General features: G+C 39.4%; 1 protein-coding gene across 1 annotated transcript in view; it reads right to left on the bottom strand.

Annotated features, from left to right (window-relative positions):
* Nucleotides 1-16,156, bottom strand: part of PRTG (protogenin) — a 78,005-nt gene that overhangs the window by 35,899 nt on the left and 25,950 nt on the right. The window contains 8 exon segments of the mRNA XM_033070772.1: nucleotides 1,323-1,628; nucleotides 2,655-2,819; nucleotides 6,730-6,977; nucleotides 7,570-7,729; nucleotides 8,292-8,450; nucleotides 9,582-9,719; nucleotides 10,013-10,146; nucleotides 11,141-11,285. Coding sequence (XP_032926663.1) covers nucleotides 1,323-1,628; nucleotides 2,655-2,819; nucleotides 6,730-6,977; nucleotides 7,570-7,729; nucleotides 8,292-8,450; nucleotides 9,582-9,719; nucleotides 10,013-10,146; nucleotides 11,141-11,285 — 1,455 coding nt within the window.

Raw genomic sequence — 16,156 nt, 5'->3', positions numbered from 1 at the left:
ATATATATAAATAATAGTTCTGTATTCCAGAAACAGCTATTTTTCATGCAAAAATCTGGATGTCCATCAGTCCAAACTTCACTCCATACTTTGATTCTAACTCTTTGCATTCATGTAATTATTTCTTTCTTAGAATGTCTGACTCCCTATAACCTAAATATAACAACTTAATTTAGAATGCAGCAGAATAGAAACAGTTTTTAATTCTGCGTCTTAATAAATAAATAAATTTGTGACGTAGTGCTTTTTAAGCAAAAATGAAAACAATCCAAAGGTAATTACGAAGTCACTTCCTGTTTTAAAGTGAGCTGAAGCAAATATGATTAACAATACCATCACACTTCATCAAGTTAATAATTCACCACAATAGTCAAAACTCAATTAAATCCAAAGCAGAAGGATGTGGGTACAGCTCAGGAGTAAAGTTAAGAATTCAAATCTGCATAGTTTTCGAGCTATTTGTGCAAAGTTTAATGTTCTTCTGCCTGACATTACTAAATAATAATAAAATCTAAAGTTCAATTATAACAAATTAGACTTCACATGTCAAGTCACTTTGTATATTCAAAAGATACATACATTTTTTTAATGCAGACATGCATGCATTAATTCAGATCCTTTACTAACACATTACACTGATAACGTGCAATGTTCCAGTCTGCAGAAATGTATTTTACAGTCAAAAAAATGGTGCAGGAAACTCTAGTTCATGTTTGTGAGCTGCTCAGATGTTTTAGCTTCTAGACTCATTTTCTTCCATTCTATATACAGGAATTTCATGACTATAAGGCGCACCCTTTTGACTAAAATTTTGATCAAAACCTGGAAGTGCGCCTTATAGTCCGGTGCGCATTATATATGGACAAAGTTTGGAAATTTGCCAGCCCGGAAGTACGACCCGCGAGGGGTGGTGGTTGCGCCACAGGAACCAAGCCGCGAGTCAAGCCGAGCCGGCGCCGGGGCGGGCGGGAGTGCCGGGGCCCGCGGCACAGGAAGGGCACCTGGAGCTGCGTTTAAAGGCTGCGCCAATCTGTGAAAAACGTTTGCAAATTGAGCACCTGCCAGTAAACCCCGCGATTGCGCAATTCCGTTACTAATTCATTACTTTGTTGCGCACAGATCCTCACTGCAAAAAAAACAACAAAACCCTGCACCTTATAGTCCGGTGCACCTTATATATGGACAAAGTTTGGAAATTTGCCGACACTCGGAAGTGCACCTTATAGTTGTGAAATTACTGTAATTTGAACTAAAAAGAAAATTTTTAAATCCAGCAACCCCATAAGCCCTTGTTGCTCAGAGCACAGTATGTTCAGAATTACCTCTCACACTTGTAGCTTTGGGAGTTCGGTGCGAGGTCCACAGGGACGCCTCTCCCCAGCCAACCCTGGTAGCTGCCGTGATCCGAACCAAGTAGACGCTGTCGGGCCTGAGGCCCTCGAGCAGATGCTCGTCTGCAGTGCCTGGCAGCTCCAGCACCTGCACCTTGCTCTCTGTGCTGAGGCGGAAGGACACGCGGTACAGCACCACCTGCCCTCGCCTGTACTTGGCAGGAATCGGCAGCCAAGAGATGAGAATGTCTGTGGGGCTCCTGCTCGTCAAACTGATTTCAGGTGCTCTCAAGGGAACTAAAAAGGCAAAGACAAAGCTTCTGAGCTCAGGGAAAAGATAGAAAATTCTTGTCTGATATCTCAGCCCACAATGAGATGCCAGTAATGCAAGACTAAATAATCCAACAAGTTCTGTAGATTCTTGTTTAAGGCTAATTTGACACTTCTCACACTTCTCATCTGCTGCATGCAGCACAGCTTAACCAAACTTTTTTCTGGAAGCCCCTCAACATTTTCTTCTCTTATTGCTGCCAGTAGTAATCAGAGGCAATCAGCATCTGACTGGTGCCTGCCAAGGCTAGATGCAGCAGCTCCAGCTGAGAGCCCAGACCACAACCTGCACAGTTGAACACTTGGTGCATATTTTCTTCCACTTACCATGTAATGAGGGTTCTGACAAAGAGACAGGCAGACAACTAGGAATGGCAATGCTCCATGCTGCCAAAGCTTAACCCTGTCAGAATTTATTAATCAGACCTAATGATCTACACTAAACAGTTTGTTGTTGCTGTGATGTTCAGATTAATTAAATCATCACACAGAAATAAGTCAGCAAGGTCTTTTACAAAATTCTGATTCTACTAAAAAAAGGCATAAAGACACAAGAAAACCCAAAACAGTAGGTTAATTTTTTTCTGTACAGTAGATTCATATTTCAAATTTTCCTACAAAATTTGCAAAAGATGTAGTAGATGTGCAGTTGGATCCACATTGCAGATGCCCGAGAGCATCGCAGAGACTAAATCCTAGGCTACTGTCAAATTCTCATAATGGAAATTCTTAAAGATCTAGAATAGTTATTGACATGATTTAATGAAATGCCTTTCAACACAGAGATTCTGTAATACACACTGTTCCTCGGTCAGAATGTTATTTTATTCTCATTCCTTTTATGAGCTGCTGTCTTGTACTGTGCTATCCGGAAATCTCACTTGTTTCAACAGTGAGAATTTCAACAGAAATTCAAGACCCTCAAGAACAGTTACCACTGGATTGCACAGTTTGACTCAGTGCAGATAAAAATGTCCACGAATAACTTCTTACCATCTTCAAGGGTGTGCTGAGTGACATGATCTGACATCTGACTGGCACCCAAAGGCATGTAAGCTACAATATAGAAGGTGTAGTTGCTGGCAGGCTCCAAGTCATCAATAATGTAATGGGTTGTATCATTTCCAATGACCACTTGATACTCTTCATTATTTAAACCTGGTATAAAACAAGGGTTAGACAAACAAAAATTCCTAAAAATCCTCGAACATCACAGTATCTTGGCTTTAAGATCTTAAAAAGTTAATTTCATGTTCTTCCCAGCCCACCTGTATTTTTTCAACCCTACTAAGCAGAATTTCTTTTATGCACAGGAGAAACTGTGTCTTGCTGGTTGTGGTGTTTCAAGATTTTCCTCAATAAGGGATGCTGAATGCAACTCTAAACCCTATTTAGCATTAGTCACAACAAACTGTGCCCAATGTACAGTAACACAACAGACAAGCTCTAATAGCCTTATCATCCATACCCAGCTTTAAATCTATTTGTTTAGAGTCAGGGGTTTTTTTTCAAAACCTATTTACAGAGCCTTTCTATAGCAGACTGTGAGGAATGTGAGGGCTCCACTCCATCAAAAACAAAACAAACACCCTCCTGCCCCAGAAAAGAAACAAACAGAAAGAATTTATTCAGCAAAAGGATCTCATTTTAGCCCTGCAACTTCTATTACATTTGATTGACACGTTTTTTATTTTGATTTGGAGACAGGCCAATAAGAACAGACCAGAATAATCTTCAAAAATGTTTGGCTCCTTAGCAAGTTGTTAAAAAAAAGAAAAAAAAAAAAGAGAGAAAAAAAAGAAAAAAATTGCCAGCAATTCACACTAAAATATGCATAGCAATGCATGCAGCAGTCCTTGTCATTGTTGGGCTTTATTCCTATAGAGGAAGGCTATAAAGTGGACCAAGTGTGGTGAAAGCTGCAGTGTTAATGAACAATTCACACCAAGTGCATGTCAACTTCATCAAAATCAAAAAACCCTGTAAGAGCCAGCTCCTCCTCTTCACAACTGAATTTATAAACAAAACGAAAGGCAAATTCCACCATTAAGTTTTCCCACATTTATGAATTAACTTGATAGCATTTTAATTAGACAAGATTACGAGCATCTCACAACAGACTAGTTAATGGCTTGTTAATTAGGAATTGCAAGGCACGATTTCTGACCTGCTAAACAAGATCCTTGAGCTCAAATTAAAAGGACTTGTTCTCTCATTGAATGGATTGCTAGGCCTCATGCAGAGGCCCTAATGAAACAGCCATAATAGAGAACAAGGCTTGCCTTCCACCACAATCAGTGTTCCCTTTGTGCCTTTTCTAAATCACTAACAAGGAATTAACACACTCCAACATGCACGCTCATCAGACCCTTATTCTTCTTGCTACTATGACCCCAATTTGAATGCAAAATATTCTGCTAAAAGAAACAAAACACAAACACACAAAACCCACACCTGTTAGTTTTTTCAACTAGCTTGATTAAAACACTAACTTTTTTTATATAGGGAAGAGAACCTGAACTTGTTTTGACAGAGAAACAGCGGAATATGCGAGTTGTGAAATGTAACAATAAGTGATGATATCTTTGGTATTCAAAGTACCCACCACATTGTGATGTCTACAAAAAAAACTCTTTGAAAGTGCATACAATTCATGCATTATCCAGTTTTGCTTTCTATTTAAAGTTTATGGAACCACAAACATCAGTACAACTTAGGAGACTTGGCAAGCACTGTTTTCCTTTGGCAACACAACGTTCTTTACTCACACTTGCAAAGCAGGTCCTAACTAAAACAAGAGAGTAATATTTACATAACTTTTTTGTTATACATTTACGTTCATAAGAAGCTTCAAGCAGAGATAAAAGCTAGTCAAGTCAGATGTATCTGAGATAATTTTTAACCTTCATTAGGGACAGTAACAGGGTGTGAGGGTGGAATGGGGAAAGACAAGCTAAAAGGAATAAGGAAAGCAATGCATTAATACATAATGTTTACATTAATACATAATTATCTAGAGTTCTTAGAGACTAAGTAAGATGTTCACAGTATCAACAGAGTATGTTAGAACCTCTATGACCTGGTATGGCGTGAATCTCATCAAAAGATTTTGCTTTATATTTAATTTGAATTTCTTTAAATATAGTTGTTCCTAAATTTACATTAGAGAGATAGTCAATGTGATAATTTCTCACAAAGGCATCTTCTAGATTTTTAATAATGCCTCTTATATGAGAGCAAGATCCTCAGGCTATCACTCTATCACTTAGAAAGCTAGAAGTGCATTTCACTAGCCCTTGAAGCTCAACATTTTTCTATAAAATAAGACAAAAGTGAGGTTTAAGTTCTGGTGCAAGTTTCTGATACTATGCAATCATGTTACAAAATTAAAAACGTGAGCAGATCACCTACATTTGGTATCCCACCACTGTAATTACTCCTCTTCACACAGCCCTCTCCACTCTCCTTGTGTGGATTTTTTCACTAATGTGAAAGGATGCGCAACAACATTACATTAAATAAAATAAATACCACAAGACAGTCAGGAAAGATGATAAAAAAAAGGGTATTTGAGAAGGTATGTTCAAATAAATCAGAGGTTTCTATTTGGTTGCTTGTTTTTTGTTTGAAGTTTGTTTTGCTTTTTAACCCAAGACAAGCTATAATCTCATTTCACAAAATATAACCATTGAATAAGCAAGCAAATAAGGCAAGGACTGCAAAATGATTTTGCAAAAAACATATCCCAGAAGATACCTCCTTTTACTACTGCGTAAGTTTATTTCCTGCACAAATACAAACTTCCCTAAGGACAGTTTCCCAGTTTTCTTTGAAGTTATCTGGTCTCTGCTCTCTACAATTATCCAGATAACTTATCCAGTGTGACTTTATTCGCATTAGCTGTAAGAGGGGATTGTGAGCACAATACCTCCGTGACTGAAAGAGTAGGGGGTAATTTCCCACACCTCTTGTTCTCATTATCTTTTAAAACTCTTTCTTTCCTTCCTTCCTTCCTTCCTTCCGACAAAATTCTCCTGTGTCCTGAAATATCCCACTTGCAAAAGCAAATGTGGCTATTCCTGCATCAGTATTAGAGTAATTAAGCTGTCCTTCCTGTCCTCTGCTTAGCAGATGGCAGGCTGGTATTCCACACAGAGCTGAGCATCTGCAGTCCTGTCCTTCAATAGACCACTTACTGAATAGAAATGGAAACAGAAATCACTCTGAGAAAACAGGGTTGCAATGCAGCTTACTTGAGCCATGCACCTAACAATTTTTCAAGTCATTAAGCCATCACCTCTTGCTTTTGAAAAATGGCTGTTTCCTACCACCTTAAATTACCTTAACTCAAAGCAATTACATAATACTAAGGGATTTTAAAATGTCTAGTTACTCATTTTTATTCCAACTATCCATTCCATTTTATACAGGAACTTGTATATGATTTCAGAGACAGGGATAAGCCACTCATGGCCATTCAGTATTTGAACAGACTTTTCTCATAGCAGGAGACCAAAGGATGAAAGAAAGTAGGTTTTACCATTTGGTCAATATTCCTTTTAAGAGAAGGTAGTGAAGACAAAGTATCAACTATTCTACTCCACAATATATGAAAGCCAGTAAAGTCACAAGAACTTGGGGATCTAGACAAAAGAGCAGTCTGTAGTGAGAAGCTGAACTCTGTAAGCCTCCAGGACTCTGCTGTAGTCTCTGTTCTTCCCTGCCATGCACACACAGAAGAGAATAGCTAGAAATTCCTGCTGAGGACAGAGAGAAATCCTGACAGCACTATGGAGACCCCAGATTCCAAAATCCTTTCCTAACTTCAGAATCTGCTCACTGGAGCCATCAGACACAGGTAAGGTGGAAGAACATTCAGTCCCACAAATGAGATGTGGGAAAAGCATTTTTCCCCAAGCTTGCCTGCCAATAGCAGTATGCATTCATATGCTGGAATGCTCTGATGCAGCCCTGGGTATGAACCATTCAGATCTGACAGTCTTTGGAAGGATATTCAAGTTCTTGTCACATTCAAATCATTAGATGGCATTTAAATCAAACTGCTTACCTTCTGCTTTCATGTAATGCACAGAGTATGCAATCACTTTGTCTGAATTATAGAGTGGCCTCTCCCAGGCCAGCAGGATTGCTGAGCTTGACATGGTTTCAGCATGGACGTTGTAGGGTGCACTGGGCCTGTCCTCTGACATGACCACAGTGAGTCTGGCCCTGGAGAGAACGGAGCCCTGGCTGTTCTCAGCCATGCACTGATAAATGGCATCGTCTTCAGGAATGATCTGGTTGATCACCAATTTGCTGGATCCAAAAGGAAGAAAAAGGTGGAAAAGAAGTTTACATCTTGGATAAACTTAGCTCCACATAAGAAAACAATAGTTACGTTTGTTTCTGCTTCCTAAGTTTGCTGTGATTGACTTACATGCCACAAATTTTTCTATTACAAATGCTCAGCAGTGAAATTTAGCACCTTGAAATGTTCTGCAAAACCTGCATGTTTCTGTTTGTGCCTGCAAAGCCAGGCACAGTGAAAACAAAACTGCACATCTATTCTCTCCCTGACAAAAGCAGACCCTCAAGCTTGTAGTTCCTCAACCAACACTTTAATACAAACTGCTCACTCAACAGAAGTAGGAGCAAGATCCTGCTACTCTGTAAATCTAAAGGAACTCTGTGGTGAACAGTTCAGTCCTGCCCAGCCTCCCTGCCAGGTAAGGAACTTAGCATATAAGCTTTACTAATTTTAGGTATTGATTAATGTCTATCACTCAGTTTAATGTCCCATTTCAGGCTGACTTGAGTTCTATCTTGAATGTCTATAGCCAGCTTCTGTAATACCATCTTTTGGTAGCACATCTCTAGCACAGCTCTCCTACAGCAATTGCAATCTTACCTGTTGTACATTTTTATTCTACCATTGGAGTGTATTCTCCTTCCATTTTTTAACCATGAAATTTTGGGAGCAGGATTTCCTTCTGCTTGACAAGCAAAACGAGCAGTACCAGCCCTAGGCCTTGTTAAGCTTTCTGGCCATTCCACAAATGAAGGTGGAGCTATGGATAAGTTACAAGAGGAAAAAATAGTTTAAAAATCAAGCCCCAACAAATGCAAGGACAGTCATAACAATAACAATAACAATAACTAGTTTTCCAAATAAAAACCTCTCTCCTCGAGCAACTCAAACACACACATACACAAGCAGAAAGAACATTTCTTGTAAACAAAGCACATTTTTTTAAAGGTACACTACCTGCACAGATAGTGTTTGTTCATGCATTTATGAATAAAAATAAACTCCAGACTATGACATACCATTCTCTCATAGATACATATTACATATTTCTACTTGGTTGCTGGGTCCTTTTCTGTATTGAAAGCCTGTCTTCCCAGAGCAAACATTGCACCTCTCCAAGTGCTAGTTCACAACTTGAATCTTGAGTATCTGACACTTCTCATCTAAGTCAACAGAGAGAAGAAGGCAGCCACAGTTCTGTGGTCTGTTCAATCTCTGCAGTCTCCCTACAGCCCTTGGCACACGATGTTTGAGATAAAATGTCAGCCCAGCACACAAAAGGTCAGAGCCAGGTGCTCAAACAGTGGGATGGAAGGGCTCACCCAGCACAGTGAGAGTTGCCATCGCCACGGTGAAGTTGCGCGTGCCGGGAATGGTGGCCCGGCAGACGTAGACACCCGCGTGCTGCACCTTCACGTCAGAGATCATCAGGTTCCCGCTCCCAAGGACTCGTGTGTTGAACACATCAATGGACTTGTGGTCTGTTTGAGAGAGCAGCAGAAGTGGGTTACAAGGCTGTTCACCTAAACCCCTGAATTGGGTTGTCTACACAGTCATGGCTTAGATTAGTGTATGAAAGTCAAAAAATGCAAAGAAAATTGCATTTGAGCTTTCAGAGGTTTCCATTTTGCATTTACTTTGCTCTTCACTAAGTACCTGACCATTCAGATGGTTGGGCCTCGCCACTTCTTAAGTGGGTTATATCTGGAATTCACCACCTCAGCTAGAAGTTAACCTCCCATCTGCCTAGTACTATGAGTCAGTTCATCACTATCAACACCCACATCATCTTTTCAAACAGTGATCAACCATCTCCTGAATTACACTGCAGATAAAACTAGTATATTTGATTACCATATATTATCTCCTGTTTTCACATAATAGTCATAGAGCATTTGCTGTGAACTTTTTTCCTACTTGTTTGTCTATAAGAGCCACTGAATCAAGCAGGAAAGATAAGTTTATTTCTTACACTTTCAGAAATAGAAGTGGAGGAAACTTTTTCATAGTTTGCTTCTACATGTACAGTCCTGACTTCCACATTTAGGTACATGTTGGAATGAAAACAGAAGGTAGTTTTCATGATAGAAATGTGATGCACTGCTCAATGTTATCATTCTTACTGCAGTCCCTCTTCTCCCCTTGCAGGCTGTCTATATGTTCCTGGGTTTGCCTATACCTACTCACAGTCCAAACGGCCCACTAGCACAGGGTGCAAATCACATTCTCACAGGCTTCTGAGAAGAAGAGTGGAAGGAACTCTAACAGGTCTGTTTCATGGATGCAGCCATCCCAACCTGCCCCCACCACTGACTGTACTCCAGGCAGGGATCCCTGGAGGTCACCACCCTGCCTGTGCCCACCCCGTGCCCGGGGCAGTGCGGGATTGACAGCAGAAGCAGGGAGTCCAAAGCTTCAGAAAACCTCGGGGCTTCTTGACAGCAGTACTGAAGCACAGAGCTGAAAGTGTTTCACTCATCCTACCTTAACCTACTAATCGTTACCTACTACACAAAGCCTCAGAACAGAAACCTAATTGCTCAAATCCTTTCTTTCCAGTTTTACTTCCTCTCCACAGGCTGAAGGTCGCTTGCTGTAATTTTAAGACCTACCTAACCGGCTCCATGAGATGATTGGCTTTGGATTCCCTGTGGCTACACACTCCAGTATGACAGTTTGATGAAGAGATGCTGTTATGTTTTGAGGACCAGCTATTATAGATGGCTTGTGAAAAGGCTTCAAGTCTGAGGCTTTGAAAAGATTAAAAAAAAAAAAAAAGATAAAAAACGAGCACAGTGGAACAAAAACTCAAATATAAAATAAAACAATTTTTTTAGGGATGCTGAAAGTTACATTTACACCAAAGCCTTATTTCAGTAATTGGGGAAACTTATATTGAACAATATTTTAGCACAAGATAAAAACAAGCAAAATTATTTGGACAAGTGGTTCACCTACAGCTATTCAAGGCTTTTAAGTGTTTTTGCAATACTGTAAGAAAGAATACAGTGCCACTGGAAAAAAAATCTCACAGGGTAAATACCTGGAATAACACTCAGCACTGCCTCGGTGCTTTTACGTCTATTGGCCGCAGTTGTGGCAACGCATCGGTAACTGCCAGCATCCTTCTGCTCAACACCATAGATCTGAAGCACTCCTGTAGGCAGAGCAGTAATCCTGCCACAGAAACAAAAATAAGAAATGTAGATAAACATTCAGCCAGGGAACACCATCGTGGAATTAACTCCTTGATTTACAAACAGCCATTGCTACACTGACCTGGGAACAGCAGGCTGGAGACTCAAAAACATTCCCAATACATGACTCACCTTCCTGCCTTTCTGAACTACAGGCAAAATTCCCCCCAGCACCACGATGAGAGCAGAAGAATTTACTTTCAACAAGCAGATCTTCCTCACCCCCAGAATCAACCATCCCAGCCTTCTTTAGCCTGCTACTACATTCATACCGTCCAGGTTTGCTGATTTTTTACAGCAGTTTCTGATATTTGGGCATAACTGGTGTACAGCTCCCAGAAACCCACCTATGGTTTCAATTTTTAGTTTCTCTTTTTTCCTTCCTTTGCATGTAGGGCATCTTACACACTTCCAAATAGAGTTACAGGTCAAAACGCACAGGAGTCAGTTCAATGAACACAAACTGGACATGGGAAAGAATCTAGCAGAGACTGTATTTTTCAACCTAATCAGTTAATCTTCTTCATTAGAAGACCCCTTGCATAGAATTTCCCTGATATCAAGTGTTTTAACTCAATTTTCTGTATATATAATTCTTTATCATCCCTCTAAAAAAAACCAAGTTCAGCATCAATTTTTCAGTGAAAACTAGTTCAAACCACTCCCAGAGCCAAAATTCACCCAATTCCATTCCCCACTGCAATGCCTGCTCCTGAGGATGACTTGCATACAAAATTCACCAATAAGAATTCAAAGATCAGTGATTACTGTGCAGACAATAGTGGGTGACTCTGCTCTGCATTCATAACACCTACTTAAAATTCATCAGCAACACACCTATGGCCAGATATTTCAATAGTTGACATGAACCTTTCCAATGTAATGGCATTGCATGTATTAAGATTTTTTTCCTGTAGCAGGATCAAATGATAGCAAAGAATAAAATACAGTCTATAATGTGTAACCCTACATACCTGTCCATGACCAAGGGCAAAGTTGTTCTATTCACTTCCCATGTCACAGTGGCAGGAGGGTTTGCTGTTATTTTACAGGCAAATCGAGCTACTCCACCTTCTTGGACTTCAGTTGAAAGTGGTTGGACTTCAAATGCAGAAATAGCTAAAAAGCAAGAGAACATCAATTTTAGGGGACTAAAGTGAGAAAAAATTCCTGGTTAAATCCAACTCAAGTTCATAGATCAACTTGCAAAAATACCCAGAAATACTTAATATAGTCCTTTTATTTCTATATGCAAAGAAAGATGGATCCAAAGTGCCTTGTCAGCTTAGCTCAATAGCATGTTTTCACTGGTTGAAGGTTTACTTAAAATAACTTTGTTTTAACCTAATTCAGTAAAAAAAATGTTTCAATGAAAATAAATATGACACGCTCAAATAGAATTAAGCATACAAATTGACTGGCATGCAGCTGGAAACCATATCAATTATTAGACTAACAAAGTTCAAGTCAATTCACCTAGTTTGGGACAGCCTTAAAAATTTGACTGCAATAGGAAATTTCCAGAACAACTTTTGGTCCCTGAGTCACTTTAATAAAAAGCATTTGCAGAGTTGTACAAGTTCATGTGTGGTAAAAAAAGGAAATCAAAATAAGAGCTCAAAATAAGTTTAAGCAGGTGAGAATACTTTATCCCAACAGTCTGAGCAGTCACCAAGCTGACATCTGACACACAGAGCATCAGTGTCATTTTGAGTACCTACAACTTAAGGAGTTCACAATATTGAGCCCACTGAGGCAGCAGATCAATAGAAACTCTGCAGCTAATAGCTAAGAAATTGATCAGTTGTTGGATTTCCTTGCTCAAAAATTAAAGAAAGTAATACAAAACCTGCTAATTAATTGCTTATTTACTGCTACTTACAGCTAACAGAACAGCTCTTCAGAAGCAACTCCTTTTGAATAACTCAACACAAAAATTTTCACGTTTCCACCCCCTGTAACTGCGGAGGGAACAGTCTCTGTTAAACTTAATGGCACTTTCTTTGTTTTTAAAAAAATCAGATTCCAGTCAAATTTCTATTCCTGTATAAATTACACAGAAACATGGTTGCAATAGATTAAACCAACAGTAAAAAGTTACCCATCTCTTAATATTCAAGTTTTGTTTTTCAATATTTTCTCTCTTTTACTTGTTTATTAATGGAAATGGTTTCTCATTCTATTTACTCCTAGACATCCTCAAAAATGCCATGGAGGATACAGACAGCACTGATGCACATCAGGCATTCTACTGAGTGCTCCCCCTCCCTGTCATTTGAATGGTACAGCACAGCACTGAGAGATTAATATTGGGGTGTGAAGGAAACATGAACTCACCTGGTTGCTTCCCCCCCTCCCCATGCACAAATTAACTCCTAGCACAGGTCTAACTTCACACCTGAAAGATTCCCATTACTCACATGCCTACTTCACTTCCCAGGTGTGAATAAATGCCCTTCTTTTTGCACTGCATTCCTGTAGCTGCATCAGCACTGCGGGGATGAGTGTTCCTAATCACACCAGTCAAGGTGCTGCAGCTTTGTGAACAGACCTCCCAAAAACTGTGGATAACAAGACCACAGAACACCTTGCACAGCAAAACCACCTGAAGCAGCTGGTGCCACATGATTCAAACACCATGGCCACTGTAACCAGGTCTGGCACCTGAGTGTGGCTCAGACACCCCGGACACAGGGGCAGAGATGCCCCTGGTACCCACTGCTACAGCCAAACCTGTGCTTTTGGCAGCAGGTCTACCCAGCCCCAGGCACTCTGAGGTGCTCCCTCCCCACCTTCACTGCAGGCAGAACTATCCTTTCTCACCAACAGAACAAGGTTCCACTTTTTGCTGTTTCTTTCACTTTTTAGCAGTACCAGGCTCAAGAACACATAAAAATCCCCACAAGCTGCGTTAAGGTGTTACAACAGAACTCTCACATTTAAAGCTGGTTGGGGGAGACATAAAAGCAGTTTTTGCCTTAAACAGATTTTCTTTGGATTGCAAAGGAATCATCAGAAGTAAAAAAGAGACTTTTTTACCTATTTACAAAAGCTCAGCTTCACAAAACAGACTCAGAACAAGGCAAATAACCTGCACATAGAGCTGGTTGTTCCCATAGCTCTAAACTTTCTGGATTTGCTTTGAGCTGGATTTGATGCCCTTCAGTTCCCCTTTAGTCTTCCACCACAAAATAGAGAGGTGGGGAAAAATAATAAGAAACAGGAAGAAAAGGAATCCACGCTTGTCTTATTTCCTTCCCTTCTTCTTCATTCTAATTTCTCCCTACACAAACATTTGTTCACCTGGAGTCAGAATAATATTTTCATAGTGCCATTCTTAAGAGATTGTCTTTCTTAACAGAAATTACAATGCTTTGCATTCTTCATTTATTTGCTGAAAGTATGATGCAGCAAATTGGACAAGTCTGCTCACATTTCAAAATATAATCACTAGGAATATAATAAAGGCATAAATTATATGAACAATCCAAACCAATGCAATGTGAATTTCAGAGCCATCCTGTAGCACAGCTGCACCACAGTCAGCAGCATGAAAAAGGATAATTGCAACAAGGCAGAAAGGTAATAATACAGGCTTACTAAAGTCCTTTCACAGCTTTAAAACTTTCATCTCCATTGGAACTGTAAAACTGCATTCAGAACCTAAAGAGACACAGTGAGACAAATGAAACACAATTTAGGTTTTCATTTATGTATATAAAAAGAATTATTTACTTCCACACACTCGGTACATTACAGCTGTAGATTAAAGACAGAAGTGAGAGTCTCAAGAACTGCAAAGAAAACCGAGGGCAATTCATATTTCACAGACAAAAAATGCCATCACAAGAGCAGGCAAGAATTGTTTCAGCTACGCTCTATAGAAAGTTGTTAATTGAAGCTGATATGCAAAGAACATTTTTCCACTGAACAGGAACAATGTATTTCCCCTGAAAATTCATCTTTAGAGAATTTAAAGACAGCAAAAGTCACAACTATGAAGAACTGCACAAAACCTTCAAAAATCCCCCAACTATTAATGTTACTAAATGTAGTTTTTAGAAACAAAAAATCCCTGCTTACCTCTTATCTAAGTTTATATATTGTTTATCAGTTTAGCTCAATACTTGCTCCCTCTGTATCTTCCTTATGCACATCTCTGGCTTCTTCTGAATTCTAACTTTATTTGTTCCAGTAAAATCTGTTTTTACAAGTCTACTGCTGTCTCATGAAATCTGACCTCTTTGTAACAGGTTTATTTTCCTGGCAGCACTGATTCCAACTCGGAACCCCAAGAACAAGTCATTAAAGCAGTGCTGTTAAGAGGCCAGAGCTCTATAAAATGGATAAGAAACAAAGTCTCAAGAGACATACCCTGCTCCCAAAAACAACCCTGCAATGCAATAAATGTAAGTGCCTTTTTATTTGAGTTTGCCCCCCCCCCCTTCTCCAGTCTATTTAATCATTTTGTTCCCAGATTTATAGCCAAAAGAAAATAATGCTACTCTGAGAAGCTGATGCTCCCACCCTTTTTAACTTGCAAGATACCAAACACTGCTTACAGAAGCAGAAGACAATAACTAGAAACTGTATTTACTTGTAAAAATTCCTGAAATTTATGTGATAGGTGTGTGTGTTTGTGTGGATACTTCTGAGAATGAAGATGTTTACTGGGCAGAACTGTGTGTTTTATACCATCAATGTTATCTATGCAGAGAGAAATCAGACTTCAGCTCTGCTACGAGTTCCTTCATTTACCATTGACGCAAATACCCACAGGTTCAAAACCCAAATGATTGTTTTCTGTGACATGCTGATGAAGTATCAGAGAACTGCTGCTGATGTACATGGATTTAATACTATCCTGCATCATGTAAAAACATTCTGTGTACCTAAGCAGGTTTACAGATTTAACTATTAAGGTATGAAAAAGTTCAACTTAAGAAGCTCATGCCTCACACCCTTGGTTTGTTTGAAGGACTGCAGCAGCAGTCCTTCACAAACTTTAATTATGAAAAGAAAAGGACCAAACAAGCAAAAAAGAAGCACACACCCACTTCATTCCCTCCTGAAGTCCTGAAACTTGCTGCAACACAAATCCTGTGACCTGTTCCCTTACACACTGTACTTTCTACTTAGACACTTCATGTCATTAAGAACTCATTTTCTGAATGAGCTCTCTTAAGATGCAAAAGAAATTTCAACCAACATGTTGATTAGTGTTTAATCACAGCTGACTCTAGCCTGAGACCAGACCACAAGTGTGAAATAAAAAACCTGTAAGAATGAAAGATAAACCCAGAACTGAAACAGTAGCACAACTAACCAGAATGCACCAAATATTGAGAAACTCTGCCCACATGATGGTGCTTAAGTGTTTCTCAAGAGATAATGGCCACTCAGAGAGATGAACTGCTCAGGTGGAAAGAACAAAAGTGCATAATGCCATTTGTACAATGCATCTGTTAAAGCTATCGAGAATTTCACAATAGCCCTAACCCTTCAAGTGAAACCAAGAATCTTTCAATTTTTTTAAACTCTCTGGTGAAGAGATTTCATTTGAGAAAAAAACCACAAAACTTGTATGTTAAAGAGAAGCTATGGTTTTTCCCAAATAAATAGATTTCAGGGAAGCACATGACAACTCTTGTCTTCTTGATCTAGTTTTTGTGATGCACTCTCTCTGACACATCCAAAAAATATACATGTGTATTATATTTTAACACCAAAGCAAATTTGCACTTATTTTCTTGGGAGTTTTTGCAGTTTCTCAGTTCTTGTAGGAATGAGGTTTAAAAGAAATTATGAAAGGAGCTCTGCCATGGTTTTGGCTACATAGAAACACATTTCCAATTTGCTGCTTTGGTCTGGATCTGGATTTGGAATAAACTTGATACGATTTGGCAGATCCAGACACTTGGCAAGACTGCAGACACAGAGCTGGGGCTGTCATCAAGTGATACAATGGGTGAATCTTCCCTAAGTTTCCC

The sequence above is a fragment of the Catharus ustulatus genome, chromosome 12 (assembly GCF_009819885.2).
Source record: "Catharus ustulatus isolate bCatUst1 chromosome 12, bCatUst1.pri.v2, whole genome shotgun sequence".
Lineage (NCBI taxonomy): Eukaryota > Metazoa > Chordata > Aves > Passeriformes > Turdidae > Catharus > Catharus ustulatus.
The sequence above is the reverse complement of the archived record's forward strand: the minus strand, read 5'-3'. Positions and strand labels throughout refer to the sequence as shown.